The sequence below is a fragment of the Podarcis pityusensis genome (genome assembly GCF_964106645.2).
Source record: "Podarcis pityusensis genome assembly, chromosome: 6".
In the NCBI taxonomy this organism is placed as follows: Eukaryota; Metazoa; Chordata; class Lepidosauria; order Squamata; family Lacertidae; genus Podarcis; species Podarcis pityusensis.
The window spans coordinates 31,672,999-31,692,864 of NC_138030.1; the positions used below are offsets into that span (position 1 = coordinate 31,672,999).

General features: G+C 45.6%; 1 protein-coding gene across 1 annotated transcript in view; it reads left to right on the forward strand.

The window, feature by feature from the left end:
* ADORA1 (adenosine A1 receptor) overlaps nucleotides 1–19,866 on the forward strand; it is a 55,815-nt gene that overhangs the window by 334 nt on the left and 35,615 nt on the right. Inside the window, exon 2 of the mRNA XM_081010606.1 lies at nucleotides 5,412–5,777. Coding sequence (XP_080866732.1) covers nucleotides 5,437–5,777 — 341 coding nt within the window. The 5' untranslated portion in view covers nucleotides 5,412–5,436. The remainder of the gene's footprint in view (nucleotides 1–5,411; nucleotides 5,778–19,866) is intronic.

Genomic DNA, 19,866 nt, shown 5'->3' on the forward strand with positions numbered 1-19,866 from the left:
AATCTTGTACTTCCTTGCTGGTTTGGGTCTCTCTCTCTTTGACCACAGTGTGCAGGGTTATTTCTGCTATGTGTTTATTGAAGTGGTGGGGTTTAATCTAGAGGCAGGGAAATGTTCAAGAGCAGCAGAGGGAGGCGTATCATTTGAAGGGGAAATCACGGTGAGGAAGGGCTGCCTTTGTTACAGAAATCAGGTCTAAGCATGACAAATATTTGCCAGGAATCTGCTGTACATTTTGGATTCGGGGGTGGGTAGTTCGGAGAGAGTAAGAAATTCCAGGAGGAGAGAAAAGTGAGATTAAAGGGGAGGGAAGGGGCTGGAGATAGTCAGAGGTCAGAGGGGTGAGTGTCAGGAAAATGTATGGATATAGAGAGCAGGACGTTATTTCTCAAGTAAGCTTCTCCTCTCTGCTCCACAGAGATTTCACATGCCACTGTCCCTTGAAATGCTACCAATTTGTTCTTTCCAAATGAAATCTATTTTCTCCCGAAAAAAATCAAAATAGAAAGGTGTAAACAAAAGAGAGATGTATTCTGGCATTTCAGAGACAAACTACTTTATTATTATTATTATTATTATTATTATTATTATTGCTGCTGCTGCTGCTGCTGCTGCTGCTTGAGCTTTTGCTAGGCTTTGTATACAAGTAATTGTTTCTTTGGAACAATGGGAATGACTTGCTGCATTTGTAGGACTATAGTCCTGATCCAGGACTGATAGCTTTGTAACTGTAAAAGCATAATGAGAGAAGGAGCAGTGGAAGTGAGGATTGTCTCCTTGCAGGAAGAAAAAACACAGTTCAAAAAGTACTCTGGATATATACGTGTGTGGCGGGAAGGGTGTTATTTTTCATGCTGCTATCCAACAGGAACCCTTGACTGTCGCACCAAAGCATGCAAACACCTATCACAAGATTGCTTGTCACACCTCTTTGTGTGAAGGCTTTTCTGGGGACAGGTTGAAGTACCATAGGAACATGCTAACTCAGTTTAATCAGAGACCATGATGGGGCTCCAAAACTGAACTTGTGTACTTTCTCCAGTACCCATTTGTCTGCACAATAAATCTGCAGTTGCTTCCCATCTGTAGCGTGCAATTTGCATGTCTTCCCTCAAGATAGCACTCATATTGCAGAGTTGTCACCTTTTCCAAACATTCACGCCTTATGAGTGAAACATTGTGTAGCCAGGGACAGGTGGTAAATCCCTTGGATTGCTGCTTTAGTTGCTGCTGTGGTTGATGTGTGGAATGTGGTTGCACAAGTCCACCTATTGAATATTTGTCTGTGAAGTGATTACTGCAAGTACACCTCCTCCCTATTCTTGACTGTTTTGTGAAACTCTGATTCTGTTATCCAGATAGGATAGGCTGTCCCATTTCTCCAACTTCTGTCTGGAAGTGCACATCTTACTAATTTTTTAAGTTTTAAGGGGTATTATTATTATTATCTTTCTATACTGTATTTGCATAAGGATGCCGTGATGCTGTAGTTCACATGGCTGCCAACAGATGGTGCTGTGAGTTCCAGAGTTATAAGAGAACAGCACTGCTACTGGAAGCCTTTCTCTTTCCCAGTGGCCACCATTACCAGGGGCAAAACAAAGCAGAGAAACCTTTCTCCCCTTTGTCCCACTGCTGCCACTTCCACTACTGTTGAGGAGAAAAGCTTCTTTCTCGGCTGCCATCGAGCACAAGAAAGAAGACTTTTTTCAAAATTCAAGCTTCTTTCTCATGCAATGAAGTCTAAGGAGAAGGGGCGATTGGTAGGGTGGAGTGGGGCTGGCTAGTGAGGTGAAATAAAGCAAGCAGCCCCTAGTTAAAGAAATTTATAGGTTGCTTCGCAGCATAAAGTCATCAAAAGGTGTACAAGATAAAATCAGAATAAAACACAGCAACAGAAGCTCTAAAAACAACAAAATCAATGCAACAAACTTGCAAAACAATAAAACCACCACTACAAACTCCAAAAACAGCAAAACCATTTTTCAGTGAGCCCCTAAATATCATGATACAAGGTGCCTATCTGAATTCAGCTAGCAGTTGACTCCAGAGAGCTGGAACTGCAACACTAAAAGCCTACTTTCTGGTACAAGGCATATGGTATTCTCAGCAACACACTGTCTGAGAAACACAATTGCCAGCTTTTGCCAGATATATTTGGTGAGGAAAACCTCAATCGGTGCCCAGTAGTATATTGGCAGCCAGTGGAGCTCCTTTAGCAGATAAGTTATATGGTGTGAATGGTGTGCCTCAGTCAACAACCTAGCTGCATGGCCAGGATACTGCAGTATAGTTCTGCAGAGGTTACTTGCAGAAGTCTCCCCTGTTGGCTACAGCACATCTCTTGCAAGTTTGCTGGGGTGATATGGAAAGATATTCCCACAAAGAAAAGGGAAGTGGACACAGCTAAGTGGCAGAGCACATGCTTTTGCATGCACAGGTTCCTGGGTTCAATCCTTGGTATCTGCAGTCGAAAAAAGGAACTAGGTAGCTGGTGATGTAATTGGCTTCTCTCTTCCCAAGACTCTGGAGAGCTCTAATCCAGCAGAATAGGTATTATTATGCTAGATCAGGTGTGAGGAACCTTAGGCCCTCCAGATGTTGCTGAACTGCAACTCCCATCATTCCTGGTAATTGGCCATGGTTGCTGGGTCTGATGGGAATTGTAGTTCAACAGTACCCAGAGGCCCAAAAAATCCCCACCCCGTGCTAGCTGAACAATATTCTGACTTGCATTTCAAAAAAGAGGTGTTTATTGGCTCCGCCTGATGCTTCCTAGAGAGAGAGAAAAAATGAATGCATTAGGAGGAAGTTTGGGAAGTGCTGTTTAAAGTATACTTCATACAAATGTAATGGTACAAGCCTGTATTACTAGAGGGAGAAGCAGACAGGCAGGCAGGCAGACACATTATAAACTTGCTGTGCTGAAGAAAAGGAAGGCTCATTCAACAATATAGCTCTCCTGCATTAGTGGCAAATGCAAAATGATGCTTTACATTGTTATTGAATGGTAATTGATTGGCTTGTTGTTCCTGCTGAGTCCCAAGCACTCGGAACGAAGTCCCATTGATTTTGGTGAGACTGACTTACTTCCCAATGTAACTGAGATATAACAGTTCAGGGGCTGAATCACGCTAAATATCTTTTCTGGGGCAGGGGAGCTTGCGAAGCCCAGCAGCCCCACACTTAAGAGCAGAACATCTGGAGCCATGGGAGCACTTCTCATAGCTTCCCACAGCAAGTAGGTTAGCATCAAAAAGAATGCAGAGAAACAACAGGGCGTTCCAAATTCATTAATCCACCACCACCTTAATAATACCGGCCTAAATCTGTCCTAAATTTCATGGTCAGTGTAATATGCCGGTTTATGAGGTTCCCCTGGTGGTAACCCATGGAGGAGCCTTTTTGGTGTTGGCTCCGCATCTGTGGGATGGGTTCCTTATTGAAGTGCATCTTGCCCCAGCCTTACATTCTTTTAATTGCAAGGTAAAAAAAGAACACTATTTTTGGTCCAGCTTTAAGAGGCTGCTGGGCTAAGTCGTTTCAGTGATGCAATGAATTATGTTATTTATCATAATTATTTCCGTGTTTCTTTTTATTGTGCATTATGTTTTTTATCCTACCTTGTTTTTGTAAACCACTCTGTGACCATTTTTGGTGAAGGGCGGTATAGAAATCTCCTAATAAAATAAATAGAGCAATAAATAAAATAGGAAGAAAACAGGGATTTCAGGGATGTAAGGAAGACGCTGCAGGATCAGAACAAAGGCCTGTCCCAGGGAAGGTGAACCAGCAGTCTTCCAGATGTTGTTGTACTACAATTCCCATCCAACTTCAACATCTGGTGGGCTACAGGTTCTCCATCTTTGTCCAGTCTAGTCCAGCATCCTCTTTTCTTCCTTGACCAACCAGGTGCATATGGGATGTCCGCAGGCAGGACATTAAGGCGGTCCTGCTGTTTCCCAGCAACTGGTATTCAGAGGAATGCTGTCCCTGATTCTGGAGTTAATAATCAGCCATCTTTACTAATAGCTATGGAATGTGATTTACCAGGAAGAGAGGTTTCTAGAAAATGTGGGACAAACAGGGATTGTCCCTGTTAAATAGGGACACTTGGAGCATTTGCAAATTATCAGTATAGCTTTAGTTACATAAAGATGAAATCCTCCTCTCTGGTATTTTCTTGTAAACCACAAAGCCAGCATATAAAAGACATCCCCAGTGACTGCAATCCTGGGGTGTGTTTTTTTTGGGGGGGTGGGGGGGATACTTTGGAAGTTTGCCAAAGCCTGATAATCTTGTAGACACAATGGAATCTATTTTTATTTAAACAAGAATCTTGGAACTAGGCATGTGTGGACAAGGGTGACCACTTCTCTTAGGAACTTTCATAAGGCTAGTCTTCTGCAACCATGTGACCAATCAGCAGCATTCAGAGATGCTCTCTTAATGCTGTTTAAAAACTACCTGGCTGCTGAACTGGAGAGATAGGGACCAGAGGTGGCAACAGTGAAATTCTAAATCTCTCATTGCAGCAGCCAATATGGGCAGAAGGGCAGGTTCTCTGCGCAGCAGACGCACTGAGATTGCACAGCCCTTTAGTGTGAAGTTCCTGGTGGTGACCAGGCTAGGGATGGCAAATTTGAGCTGGAAATAGTCGGAGCACAGTCAATGGTATGGAAAGAACAAGAGACCATCATCTGCCAGCACTGGGAAATCATTTGAGGAGTTTTGCAGTGTTCGTGAAGGAAATTGTGGCATGCAAGGAAATCTGTAAACTTACTGAAGTATAGAGTCAGGCTATATAACTATTTTAAAAGTTGGTAATGTTTGATTGTGAGGTTATTTTGGATGCCTCTAATGTGGATATCGGGATGCGGGTGGTGCTGTGGGTTAAACCACAGAGCCTAGGGCTTGCCGATCAGAAGGTCAGTGGTTTGAATCTCAGCAACGGGGTGAGTGCCCCTTACTCAGTCCCAGCTCCTGCCCACCTAGCAGTTCGAAAGCACATCAAAGTGCAAGTAGATAAATAGGTACCGCTCCAGCGGGAAGGTAAATGGCGTTTCCGTGTGCTGCTCTGCTTCGCCAGAAGCGGCTTAGTCATGCTGGCCACATGACCCGGAAGCTGTACGCCGGGTCCCTTGGCCAATAAAGCGAGATGAGTGCCGCAACCCCAGAGTTGTCCACGACTGGACCTAATGGTCAGGGGTCCCTTTACCTTTACCTTTAATGTGGATATATTTGTGTATGGTTTTAATTGCTGTTAGCTGCCCTGGGTTCCAGGAGGATTAAAGGCAGGGTATGAAAGCAATACCTAAGCGAAGAAATTCAAAAATGAAAGATGTTTGGGTTTTGAATACTTTGGTGGTCGCTTCTGTCTTTAAAACACATGACTCCTTTGATCCTTTCAGGCAACACAAGGGTTCTCAGAGCACCATGCCGCATCACATCTCGGGCTTCCAGGCTGCCTACATCACCATCGAGGTGCTGATCGCCCTTGTCTCCATACCTGGGAATATCCTGGTGATCTGGGCCGTCAAGGTGAACCAGGCCCTGCGGGATGCCACCTTCTACTTCATCGTCTCCCTGGCCGTTGCAGATGTAGCTGTGGGAGCCCTTGTCATCCCGCTTGCCATCATCATCAACATTGGACCACAGATACATTTTTACAGCTGCCTGATGGTGGCATGTCCTGTCCTCATCCTCACTGAGAGCTCCATCCTGGCACTGCTGGCCATTGCTGTGGATCGCTACCTCAGAGTAAAGATTCCGATGCGGTAAGAGACACCCATGCCGGAGGGAGAAAATATTGCCAGAGGCGGAGTTAGATTTCTTTTGGGAGGGGGTGTCATATGGAAGGTCATGTTGCACAGGGAGAAATCTGTGCTTCTTCTGTGGAGTCTGGTGGCTTTGTCAGGATTCTCAAAATCTCAAGGGCTTTCCCCCCCTTCTTCTTCTTTTTCTTGAACCTGGTCCACTGAAGCATTTGCCAGTGAAGCTGATGCCTTGCCTTGCTTGCCATCATTTGGGACCCTCGGTGGATGGGCTGCTGCAAGCTGTCAGCTTCCGCCTTGCTCTGACAAGTGAGAATGTGTACACGGCAGCGATGTTGTTGTTGTAATGGTTTGTGGACTGAGTAAGTGCAAGGAGGCCCTGCTTAGTTGTTCCTTAGCCTGCGCTAAGAGATAAAAGGAATCTAAGCAGCATAACAGGTTGTATTCCTTTAAATTATACAGCATACTGTACCTGCTTCGGGGGGGGGGGCGATGAAGGAGAAAATTGACTCAGTTCACTTTTAAAGGTGAACCGACCTATTTCACAGCTTCTGAAACAATATGGAAAATCAAACAGCTGTCCTTGGAAATTCACGCTTCTCAAAATTTTGCAGTTCCAACCAAACAATGTTCGCAAAAATGCATTTACTAAAGTGTGCATTGAAATGCATATCTTCGTGAAAATAACATACAAAATGCATTATATTTGGGGGAAATGTTTTGCAAAAATGGATACAGAAATGTGTACGTACATTAGGATGAATTTGAAAAAAAAAATTGCCAGTGAATTTTCATGAGGAATTTAAAAGAAAAATCACAAACTGAGGTGGAAATGTGGACAACCGAGCTTAAGACTGGAAAAATGAAAAACAGAAACTGATGAATTCACTCATCTCTAAAATGGGCTGAAGTTACTCATGTCTCTTAATTTGATGGGTCTGTTCTGAATAGAACTGACATTGAACACAACCCTAAGTAAGTAACCCATGGGTGAGAAGTTGTCAACCCCATATTGCAGTCATTAATAATTACTCAACTTGACACAATGTCTCATGTATAGGACTGAGCTGAGGGTTGGCCCCAGGATCTTTCTGGAGGCTGGTCCATGAGGGCAAATGGTAAATGACCACATCAACCTCAGCCTTCCCTCAGCTGCCTGTCTTCCTACTTACAATCAGTCCATGCAGTGCCACTACCTGTCAGCTTCCTTCCCCTTAGTCTCCGTGTTGCCCTTGTGGATTCAGCAGAGATGGGGGTGGGGCTTTAATTAGTTGGCTCTGCCTGTCATTGATTCTGACTCCACCTATGGGTGGTCTCCCTGCCTGCTGCCTGGCCATTCCTGGTGGGCACCACCAGCCCCATTGCATTCTACATCACATGTCTTTAAAGATACATTTCCTCTATTTCAGATCTTCAGGCTGTGAGTGCTGTTGTTTATGTAGCCAGAACAGCTATTGGGGAGGACAGGGAGATAATAGCCCCCATGAGAAGCCCCCTCTGCGCTTCTCACAGAGAACCCAGGTTTGAGGGTGAATATTTCAAATAACTCTTTGCTGATTGTGCAGCGTACTACGTGTTTAAGAGTAAATAATATAATTATCCTCACTTATGTACACGTTAATAACTATTTGCGCTGACTGTGTACTTAACTTATTACTAGCTTAGCCACTTTCCTTGGGGCTGGCAGAGGGCCCACCCCACATATACTTAAAGGTCACATCATCCCAATATGCCTGACTGAACGGCCTGAGCAGGCTGGGATTTGGGGCATCGTTTTCCGTGGCAGCAGAATTGCTGACTGCCACGTCTCAGCCAGGTGACAGCACAGAACAGCATGTGGAGCTGTTGGCTGTGCTGTGTTTCCACCCACACAGTTAGCGCAATATGCTCTAGCACCAGATCTCAAAATAGGATTGATTTTTTTTAAAAAAAAGCATTTGGCTTGCAACTCAGCCACATAAGGGATCTTTGCTCACCCCCTTCATGAGGCTGAGAGTAAGGAAACCTTCCTCCTTGTGAAAGAGTAAGTCTAGCTGAGGCAATTTGGCTAGCAGAAATGTAAAAGCAACCTTTAAATACCTTTAAAGTGCTGTGGCACCAATTTTAACCAGTCATGGCTTCCCCCAAAGAGTACCGGAAGCTGAAGTTTGTTAAGCTGAAAGTTGCTAGGGATTGTTTGTTAAACCAAAAGGAGCATCTCCACCCCCATCGTTCTGCCCGGACACTGGGGTCCAGCTCCAAGGGCCTTCTGGAAGTTCCCTCACTGCGAGAAGCAAAGTTAGAGGGAACCAGGCAGAGGGCCTTCTCAGTAGTGGCTCCTGCCCTGTGGAATGCCCTTCCATCAGATGTCAAGGGAATAAACAACTATCTGACGTTTAGGAAACATCTGAAGGCAGCCCTGTTTAGGGATGTTTTTTAATGACTGATGTTTTAATGTATTTTTAATCTCCTGTTGGAAGCTGCCCAGAGTGGCTGGGGAAAGCCAGCCAAATGGGTGGGGTATGTAATAAAATTATTATTATTATTATTATTATTATTATTATTAACCATCTTGTGAGACGAATAGGGGCCTCCCAATAACTGCAAACCACAGCTCCCATAATTATTTGGAGAGAAGCCATGACTGGTTAAAGTGGTATTATAGCATTTTCAAGGTACGTTGTGAATGTGGCTTGAAGTTGCCTATCAGTAGACAAAGCAGGCATATGGGCATAGCTGTCAACCTTCCCTTTTTTTGCGGGAAATTCCCTTATTCCAGCACCATTTCCCGCTGCTTCCTGCTGCTATCCCAGATTGTTAGATATCTCGTAGACTGTCCCTGGGACAGGTGAGGCTGCTGATCCCTTATTTTCAAATCTGAAAGTTGACAGCTATGCATATGGGTCACCTGTCCACAGCCTTCCCCACTATGATGAAATGTGCTGCATTTCTTTTTAAATTATAGTAATAATTCCTAAATGTCTATCTACACATATAAATTAGCACAGGCAGGTTCATGCAAAACTGTGTCCTCGTTTAGTCCTCTTTTTTAGACAATGTATTTCCTATTTGTGGTATTGTGTTTGTGGCCCCCACCTTAAGGATGGTGCACATTTGTATGAACCAGTGATAAAGTGCATTCAGGAGAGCTATTTGTCTTCTGGTCCCTCTGCTGTACTTTGGCATTAGTAGCAACAGAATAATTAACAGTTCAGCTGGTAGCCGTATGAGGAATATTCTCCACGGCCAGGAGGAAGGCAGCCAGTGGTGTAGAAGCACTGCATAGGGACACTCATTCCCTTTCTCTCCTTGTTCTAAGCAAATAACTCTCTCCAACATCTCTGTTGGCTTCAGGCTGATTCAACACTTTTGCATTGCTCTTGGACGGTAAATTGAATTGTTAGTTCAAGTGCAAGGCTGAATTGCACTGTATAGTACATGTAGAAGTGCTTGTAGCTCATTGGTAGAGCATGTACCTTGCATGTAGAAATCCCCAGATTCAACCCCCAGAATCTTCAGGTAGAGCTGGGAGAGAACTCTCTCTGAAACTTTGGAGGTAACTTTGAAGCAGCGGCGTAGCGTGGGTTGTCAGCACCCGGGGCAAGGCAAGTAATTTGCACCCCCTAACCCGGGGCAAGGCAAGTAATTTGCGCCCCCTAACCCCTAACCTGCCGTTGCTGCCAGCTTCTTCTTGCTGCTGCCTGGTCTGGTCTGGTGTGGTTCTCTCCCGTGCTCAGCGCTGCGCTGGGCGGCCGCTGCACTGTCCCTCCCCCAGATAGTCCCTCGCTCTCTCTCCGCACCGCACGCCTGGCACCCACCCCCTCCACAGTGGGCAGCGACCCAGCGGCTCGGATCGGATTCGCACAGCCAGCACTGCAGTGAGAGAGAGAGAGTGAGCCAGGTAGGGGCAGAGAGCTGCGAGTGCGAGCGCGCCCCCCCCCCGATGTTGCGCCCGGTGCGGCCGGCCCCCCTGCACCCCCCACGCTACGCCACTGCTTTGAAGATAACACTGAGCTAGATAGACTAATGGTCATCTGACTTGGGATAAGTAAGCTATGTGTTGAACACATTTAGAAGCTTTCTATGTTTTTGACACATTTAGAACTCAATCTCTCTCTCTCTCTCTCTCTCTCTCTCCCTCTCCCTCTCCAACTTTTCAATCTTTTTGCAGTAAAAAATATCCTCTTGATTAGGACCCCCTACTCTGTACTGATGGGACGCGGGTGGTGCTGTGGGTTAAACCACAGAGCCTAGGACTTGCCGATCAGAAGGTCGGCGGTTTGAATCCCTGCGACGGGGTGAGCTCCCGTTGGTCAGTCCCTGTTCTTGCCCACCTAGCAGTTCAAAAGCACGTCAAAGTGCAAGTAGATAAATAGGTACTGCTCCAGCGGGAAGGTAAACGGTGTTTCCATGTGCTGCTCTGGTTCGCCAGAAGTGGCTTAGTCATGCTGGTGACATGACCTGGAAGCTGTATGCCGGCTCCCTCGGCCAATAAAGCGAGATGAGCGCTGCACCCCCAGAGTCGGTCACGACCGGACCTAATGGTCAGGGGTCCCTTTATCTTTATCTTTACTCTGTGCTGACCTTTTTGTAGCTGGGATGTTGGCTCCCAAAAGTACAGCTGCTCCCTAAATGATAGAGTCTGGCATGGAGCAAAGCTGGTTCAAGGAGGAAGAATAGCTGTATTATAGGAATCTAGTTGTAAAACAGTAAATTCTGGGTTGGGGATTCCTGTTGGAAATAAAAGGTTCTGAGATTAACAGATCAGGATGAGTGGTTCGGTCTGCTTTCCCCCAGAACATAATCCCCAACTGCAGGCAAGGATACAGTCATACAGATGCATGCAGAGTTTTAAAAACTGTATCGTCAGTATGTCTCTGCAGTAGATTGGCGGAGAGCGTTTGGAGGGAATGGGGAGAGGTGGGCTCCCTGAATGGGGACCCCACAGAAATGGCTGCAAGCTGGGAGAGGGCAGGTAGAGAATACTGCAAACACACTGTCTCCTTGCCCATAGGCTGATGGCAGGGTCCAAACAGATAAATGCCAGGAAGAGCTTCCCTGCAGGCTCTTGCGATCCAAGCAGCGGGATGGCTGCAGCTGCGGCACACTGGGAGCCCAGCTGCGATCGGATTCTGGAATGCGTGAGCAAGCAGCATTGTGGAAATTTATGCTGAGGCATTCTCTGCTCGGAGACACAGCACAACCCTTCAGCGCGTGCCGAGCCAAAACCTGTCTGCCTGCTATAGTCCTGTGGGAGTCTTGATTGACAGCATAAAGACAGAAGCAAGCCCTGGGCGGTAGCAGGCAGTGCAGAAGGGGCACGCCCGTTGTCTGCCCACATGGATGCAGTTTAATATCTTGTCGGTAGGCTGTGCAGAATTCAGAACCAGAGAAGAGAGGGCAGGTGGTGGCCTTTGCTATAGCCATGGAACCTGTAAAGCAAGATTGCTTCTCTGATTGGATGTAGAAGCATGAAGGGCATTTTCCAGTGCTTCTGCCTGGCTAGGTCACGGAAAGGACAAGCGCCGCTAAACCTCCTTGTTTTGTCTCAGTTGTAGGCAGAGTCCCCTCTTTAATTCTTTGGTCTGGTTATCAGCTGCAAACACACTGGGCCCTGCTTGCAGCCTGCCTTCTTGTTTGCAAAGTGCGGGCGTCACGGGTGGTGTTCTGGCACGGGAAGCTAGGGCTGATTTTCTGGTGTGACTGGTTGCTGGAGCCACCGGGTCCCCGGAGCAGAGCAGACAGCGTGAGTGGCAGTGACTCATCTCCAGACAGGTTTGCTGCCTGAGGTAATAGAGCCTGCCCAGCTTCTGGAACTTGGCTGACTGAGCCTTGCTCTGAATTTCATGACTCACAAACGAAGGTGGTCTCCTTGTACTCAGGTTTTTACGGGAATATTTATTTTTTCTGTACATGATGACCTTTAAGCACAGGCTGGAGATTAACCCCCATTGTTGGCAGAGACAGATACAGGGCTTGTCCACACTTAACTTTCCCCCACTCTTTCCAGGCACAGCCTGCGCTTCAAAGCTCTGTGTCCAGAGCTTTCCCTGCAAAAAAACCAGCACTATTTATTTATTTAGTATACTTCCCTATACCCATAAGTCTCAGGGCAGTTCACAGACAATGGCGGAGGAACAGGGGTGCGGGGGGAGTGCACCACACCCAGCGGCACAATCCCAGTGGGGTGCCATCGTGGCTGCCCCTCCCCCCCATGCTGGGTGCCAGGCCCCCAGGAGGCACGCGACGCCCCGGGACACGCGCCAGCCACGGCCCCGCCTGCTCTTGCCCCCCGCCCCCCCCGCCGGAACTTGAAGTTCCGCCACTCTTCACACAATAAAATCGCAAGATATATTTTTTTTCCCTATTTTTTAAATTGATTTTCAAAAATTCAAAACATACATACATACATACATACATACATCCTGTTTAAATCTTGGTAACATTAATAAGTGACTTCCTCAAATCCCCTTGGTTGAATTTCATTATATATCGTTTCGACAGTTTTCCAAAATCGATTTTCTCAAAAAATTAACTTGATCACTTAACATATTTCATTCTTTCTAATTTAACTTTAAACATCTTATCCTTACATATTTGAATCCTAAGCCTATCTATTATTTGCAAGGTTTTCCAGTTAAGTTATCTTAACATATTTAGCTAAATAGTCTTTAAATTTCATTCATTCTTCCTGATACTCCTCCTCCTTCTGGTCGTGGACTCTTCCAGTCAGGTCGGCCAGCTCTGAAAAATCCACCATCTTCATCTGCCAATAAAATCGCAATATAAAAATACAGCACTATGGGTGGTTTTCCACAGCAATGGTGGTGCCAAACGTAAGGTGGGAAGAAGAATAACGTCAGAAGGAAGTGCTATCAAATGAATTGGCCCTGCTCTTGTGATGGTAGTGCCCATAGTCCTGCTAGTCTTTTTGCACTAGCAGCAATCATGGGAAGTGACAGTCACTGTAGGATTGTATACCAAAGCCTTCTAACTTCCTGTGCTCACCACTTGAAAAAAGAACTCATTGTGCCCACTGCAATGGGAGTTTTGAAGGTGTATTCTGCAACATGCCATTGATGCAATATTAGTGCATTGGTGGTGGAGTCACATTGGACCATCCACACATCATTCTGCTTTATTAGTTGTTCTGTGATGCTTCCCCGGTCTTACTGCATCATTGCAGTCAGAAGGGGCACTCTTGCACTATGGCACTACAAGAGCAGGACACACACAACTCCTAACCTTTGTGGTGTGGAAAACTACAGGAGTTCAGCAGGAATTTGTGGGATGTGCACCAACTGGAAACAAAGCAGTATGTCCACCCTGAAACTTTTGCAAAAGCAAACAGTCAGTTTAGATAAAACTGAGGTAAATTGTCCAAGTATGAGGCAGACTCCAGTGTTTTCTCATGGCGAAATGCTGCTTGATCAAATTATGTAAATGAACAGTTGAACAAGTGAAACCAACCACCTGTCTCCTTGATCCTTGCCCATGCTGGCTAATAAAAACGAACCAGGAAGGTCTGGACAATGGGCTCTGCAGGGTGGTGAATGCTTCCCTCTGTGAGGGAGTCTTCCCAGCCCTGCTGAAAGAGGCAGTCATTAAACCGCTTCTTAAAAAAAATATCTTTGGACCCGGCAGATATGGCCAGCTATCGCCCAGTCTCAAATCTTCCATTCTTGGGCAAGGTGATTGAGTGGGTGGTTGCTGAACAACTACAAGCACGCCTGGATGTTGCAGACCATTTGGATCCCTTCCAGTCGGGATTCAGGCCTCAACATGGGACTGAAACTGCCTTGGTCCCGCTGGTCAATGATCTCCGGCAGGCTAGGGACAAAGGTGAAAGCTGTTTCCTAGTTCTGCTGGATCTCTCAGCGGTCTTTGACACCATTGATCATGACATCCTTCTGGACCATCTAGAGGAGCTGGGAGCTGGGGGCACTGTTATACAGTCTACCACAGGCATAGGCAAACTCTGGCCCTCCAGATGTTTGGGACTACAATTCCCATCATCCCTGATCACTGGTCCTGTTAGCTAGGGATGATGGGAATTGTAGTCCCAAACATCTGGAGGGCCGGAGCTTGCCTATGCCTGGTCTACCAGCTCCATCTGGTATGTAGGCTGAGACCTGCATACTGTCTTGCCAGAGTGGTGCATGCTCTAGTTATCTCCCACTTGGATTACTGCAATGCGCTCTACATGGGGCTATCTTTGAAGGTGACCCAGAAATGTGGCAGCTAGACTGGTGACTGGGAGTGGCCACCAAGACCATATAACACCAGCCCTGAAAGACCTACATTGGCTCCCAGTACGTTTCCGAGCACAATTCAAAGTGCTGGTGCTGACCTTTAAAGCCCTCAACAGCCTCAGCCCTGTATACCTGAAGGAGTGTCTCCACCCCCATCATTCACTGTGGTCCAGCTCTGAGAGCCTTCTGGCAGTTCCCTCACTGTGAGAAGTGAGGTTACAGGGAACCAGGCAGAGGGCCTTCTTGGTAGTGGCATCAGCCCTGTGGAATTCCTTCCCATCAGATGTCAAGGAAATAAACAACTATCCTACTTTTAGAAGCCTTCTGAAGGCAGCCCTGTTTAGGGAAGTTTCTAATGTTTGAAGTTTAATTCTGTTTTTAATGTTCTGTTGAAAGCTGCCTAGAGTGGTTGGGGAAACCCAGCCAGATGGGCAGGGTAGAAATAATTTGTTGTTGTTGTTGTTGTTGTTGTTGTTGTTGTTGTGTGACCTCCCTGCAACTTCTTTGGGTGCATTTGTTGCTTTGATTCCAGTTCCACCTCTCCCCCCCCAGCCCCCCACCTTGCAGACCTAAATGAAGTGATCCCAGTGTTGGAATGTCTGTGTGAGAGAGCAGGCTATTTGCAGTACAAACCTTATCTGCAGCTCTCAGACAAGGATGCTGATAGCCAGGGGTTTGCTTATTTCTGCCCTTGCTTTATTTGCCACGCTAGAAGATTATATGTACAAAGCAAAAACAGAGAAGATTCATCCACTCAGCAAAGGAGAATGCGGTTCAAACTGGAGATTACATGCTCTTTCTGCCACAGAACCACACATCAAACGTGGACTTCCACGGTTATTATTTTTTGCAAACTTAATTTTTGTAGCATGTGAAATGTTGAATGCTAGCAATGACGAGGTTTTTCATACTCATAGAATCATAGAATTGTAGAACTGTGGAGTTGAAAGGGACCCCTGAGCTGACCCTCTGATTCAACCCTCTGCAATGGGGACCTGAACGATTTAAACAACTGTGTAATCTAATGTTATGTACTGAGTTGAATAGGATCCAAAAGGCAGCAGTCTGATTGGTCCTAGAACAATAGGATCCAAAATGCAGCAGTCTGATTGGTTCTAGAACAATAGGATTCAGAATGCAGCAGTCTGATTGGTCCTAGAACAATGCAGAAGTATGATTGGTCCGAAGGAGCCACCCAATCCAGCTCCAGGTGGAAGTGAATCCACAACCTGATTGGCCTAAGGAGAATCCCGGAATTAGCCAATCACGTGCAGCCCATTGTGTAAATAATGTATATAAAGCAGTTATTTTGGGGGAACTTTCATTCCTTACTACTATGAGCTGAATAAAGAGCATGAAATCCACACTCGATTCCGAGTATATTTCATCTAACAAATAGGTTTCAGCAACAAAACGAGAAGAAGCTTGACTATTGTAGTCAGAGAAGCTCTAAATCTGCCTTTCCCAACCTGCTGCCCTCTGGGTGATTTGAACTATAATTCTCATCATCCCTGACTATTTGCTATGAAGACCAGGGCTGATGGGAGTTGTAGTCAAAATATTTGGTGAGCACCAAGTTGCTCCAAATCTCTCCCACCACCTCAAAGCAATTTAATGTTTCCATCACCAACTAGACCTAGTCATGAAGCCTCTGCAGTGTCATGTTATTTGCAGGCTTTACAAAGACAATGCGCATGTGCAGTGGAGCGCATGCACAGTAACTGTTGGAACCAAAGCAGCAAGAGCAGCAGGAAGAGAGGCAGTGCATCCGTGGTTGTGGTACCACCAGACCTCTGTCACCATCTTACAAAACTAACAGTGGTGTGTAGGTGGGGTAGATGTTCAAACCCCCACGGACAATAACACAGGGTATTTATATGGGAATCAAAACACACATTAATGTAACATTAGTGATGAATGCAGTTGGATCTAGTGATCTCCTAAACCTATTCCTACCCAGCTGATTTTAGCTACTCTCCACCCTCTTCCTCTTCCACCTATCAAATAGCTAACTTTCCACTCACATCATTGCACATTTGGTGGGGGGAAAGCAAAGAAAAACTTTCAGAAAGTTTCTGCTTTAATTCAGACTGCAAGCAATTGGCTATACTAGCACTGCAAAAAACAACAACACCAATTTGCTTTTCTGTCTGCCTGATGTTCCCTTTCAAATCATTTTTGTTTTGTTTCTTATTCTTTGGGATTGTTTCTGATTCTTCTCTCAAGCCAGGATGTCATGTCCATTTGGACTCGTCTGCTTGAAATGAAAGGTGGAGATCAAGGTGGGAACGACGGCCTTTAAAATCTAGCCCATAGCAAATAAACACTCAAGTTTGCACAGAATAGCTGTCTTCCTGCGAAGACAAATAATAATACTGGCTCCAGCTGGCTTTTGTTTGATGTAAATGAAGAGAGAAGCGGAGTGAAGCCGCCACCACCGGCATGGCCTTTGCTTGGTATTTGGCAGATTGCAACACACAGCTGGTGAGCAGCTGCCGGCCCAGGCAGATGTGCTGCTTCTCCTAGGAAATAGCAAAAGAGGGTTCACATTTGCAGCCACAAGGGCCAGTCCGTGGCCTTCCTCTCTGGATGGTCATAGATGAGTTGTAAATTGCAGACACCTCCAGACAGTCAGGATTTTGCGGGAGGTTCAAACACATCCCTGGAAATTTTGGTTCGTGCAATTAAAATGAATAAAGACACTCTGTCGCCCTAGCATGGGGTGGGAAATCGGGCCCAGCTGGTGGGCTGCAACCTGGGTTCACCCACCCTTGGTGGGGCCATTTTGACAGGTGGCTATGGCCTTGAGACCCACTTCAAGACCAACTTTCTGCAGGACCTGGTGTGGTGTGGTGAACTTCCTGGGAGACTCTGTAGTGCAGTCAGTGCAATGCACTCGAAGCCTCTGGCTATCAGCTCCTAGGTAGTGACTTCAAGACCTGCTTTCTGCTGAGATAGGCTGCAGTGTCCAGTAGCAAAGATGCCCTAGCAGGCTTGCTCTTGCTGCCAATCATCTGGCTGGCAGTAGCATCAAACTTCCCTTGCCAATGAACAATCGAGACCACACTTCGAAGTACCTGGTTGTACACTGGCAACCACCTCTCTACCTGCCCCAGACCTGGCATCATATATGGGCAGGTGGCTGTGGTTTTCGGGAAAAGCCTTGAAGGCCAATTTGGGACCCTAATTCGGCCCATGGGCAGGAGGTGTCTTCCCCTTGCCCATGCGTGACAAATCCATATTTTTATTTTTGGGTAGGTTTTACAGTGATGGGGGAAAGTATCGAAAAGCAGCATGAATGATGCCCAGCCAGAAGATATACAAACACTCCACAAGCAAATCAGGATGAATGTAGGTTGTGTGTTCATAAGCGGCATATATAACCTCCCCTGAAAGAAACCAGAATGAAGGCTCAATAAAGACCAGATATAAGTTTCATGCATGCAAACCAGGATGAAGGCTTTATGCTCAGCCTTGCTGGACTTCAGTTCAGAAGCAGCAGACAATCATATCAAGTAGGACCCCAGTTAGAGTAAGGACTCCTGGCTTTGATGCCAACTGTTAATTTTTTTCAACTCCCCCAGCTCAGGTAATGCACTCTTGCCAGGGATGCACTGCAACATTTTGTTAAGTGAACCCCTGTAGTACACTAAGAGCAAACTCAGTTCTGTGACTGCTACTCTTCATGGGCTGTTATAGCAGCATGGGGATATTACCAAGTTTAGGGAACTCCACATTGTATAGAAGTACATGCAGTCATTAGAAGATTAGCTAAAGGACAGGAAAACAGTCAATGGGGGCTGAGAATGTTTCAGTGGGCATGAAATGCTGATTGACTGTTGGGGGACAGAAAGAGAAAACTGGGAAGGGGTGTGTGAATGGAAGAGCATATGGCTGGAACTCTGAACAGGATCGTTCCACATAGCAACAGTTTGTGGAATTCGTTCTCTCTTAGTTCTGAGCATGGAAGCTTATGAATGAAGGGTTATGAATGGAGATTTCCTACCATTGTATAAAAGCACCTATTTAACGCAATGATGAATGAGCTCTCTCTCTCTCTTTCTCTAATCTATAGCTGTACTCTTCCAGAACAGATGCAGTGCTGCTGACTGAGTGCATGAGCCACGAGAAATATACAAAAGTGTTTGGAGATGAAGGATTGTCAAGGATAAGGAACTCCCTCCCCTGATTGCCTGCCCACTAGTCTTCCTGTAGCTCTAGAGTGAAAACAGGAGGAAACGTTGTCTCCTTGCCTGCCTCTGTGTTAAGGCTAAACATTGTCATGCCTGCAGGGAAGCTACAGGGGATCTCATTGTCTGAAAGGAAACCAAGGAGCAGATTTAAAAAATGTATTTCTTGTTTGAGATAGTGAACAATAAAGTATGCTGTGAGACTCTGTCCTGGGAATAAAATGGAGGCTTGGAATATCACTCCCAGTCCCAACATCAGGAAACATGTGGATTAATGCAGGTCAGAGATATGACTAATAGTGTTTTGAAGTCTGCAAAATGTGTGTGTTTTTCTATATATCTATATGACGGATAGATAGCTAGATAGAGCTGATGAGAACTGCATGTCTGAGCAGTTCAGTCCAAAAGAGAGACATGATTTCTCCCTGAGTATTGATGACCATATGAAAGAGGCACTGCTGCTGGGCACACCCAGTCTACTGTTGCCTTTGGTAAGCATATATTGGGTTTTGTTCTGTTTCCAAGCCCCACAAAAGCTTTTTGGCCTAAGGACAATCTCCATCTTGTTTCAAGAAAATATTCATCCCCTGCTAAAATTGAAAAACCTGTGAATTTTGGGGGATGAGGGTTGCTTCTTACTGTACTAAAATCTTACAAGGTTGCTGAGGGGTTTACCTCAGTGATCGCTTCCAAGGCATTCCAGGAACTGCAGCCAGCAGGAAGCCACTCAGAGACACATGAGCAGGCCTAAGTCCTATCTAGACCTTCACCATATTGTCAAGGAGGCCAACTAAATGCCTATGGGAAGCCTGCAGGTGCAACAGGACTCTACCGTCCAGTGATTACCAGCAATTGATATGCAGAGGTATACCAATCTCTGATACACAGCCTTCACGGTTAAAAAATAAATAAATTTCAGTTCAGCTCTACTTTGTCTAGTGACAACAGGGCAGACAAATGAAATGTGTGTGCAATAAGACTTTCAACTTTCTTAAAAGCTATTGTCTGTCTTCAGCCCCAGTGGGCTTTAGGAGCTGCCAACCCATCAAGGCAGTTTCCATAAAATGCAAATCTGGGTGCTAATCATGCAAATAAAGTAACTTAAATTAGGGAGCTTAATTTGTGTAATCTCATGCAGGTGCTTCATCCCTGCTTCCACCAATTATCTGAGTGCCAGGTTTGGAGCCCCCAAATTACTTTTGAGTCCCTAAACTCGGCTGAGCTCATTGTCCTTCCACAACCAAATTCATTCCTGATTAACCTAAGCTTTCTTCGTTTTAGGATTATAATGGGGGTTCGAGGCAATGGAGTTGTTGTTGCTAGTAAGAAATCCTTGTTGAAATGCTTCAAACATCCTGAGATCTATGGATAGATCCTGATTTTTGCTTCTCCCCTTCCCTTTTTGCAAACCCCTTGGAAAAGTCCATTGGAATAAAAGCAGATTTTAAATAGAGATGAGTGAATTTGCCGATTTTGGTCTCCACATTTCCACAGCAATTTTCTCGTGATAATTTGCCAGCATTTTAGTGCAAATTTCTCTTAATACTTTTTCAGATTTTCAGAACATACCCATTTTTGCAAATGTATTTATAATGTTATTTTAACACTGGGCAGGAATTATTTTAACACAAAAGCAGGAATTTGCCAGGCTGGTTTCACAATGGGATATCT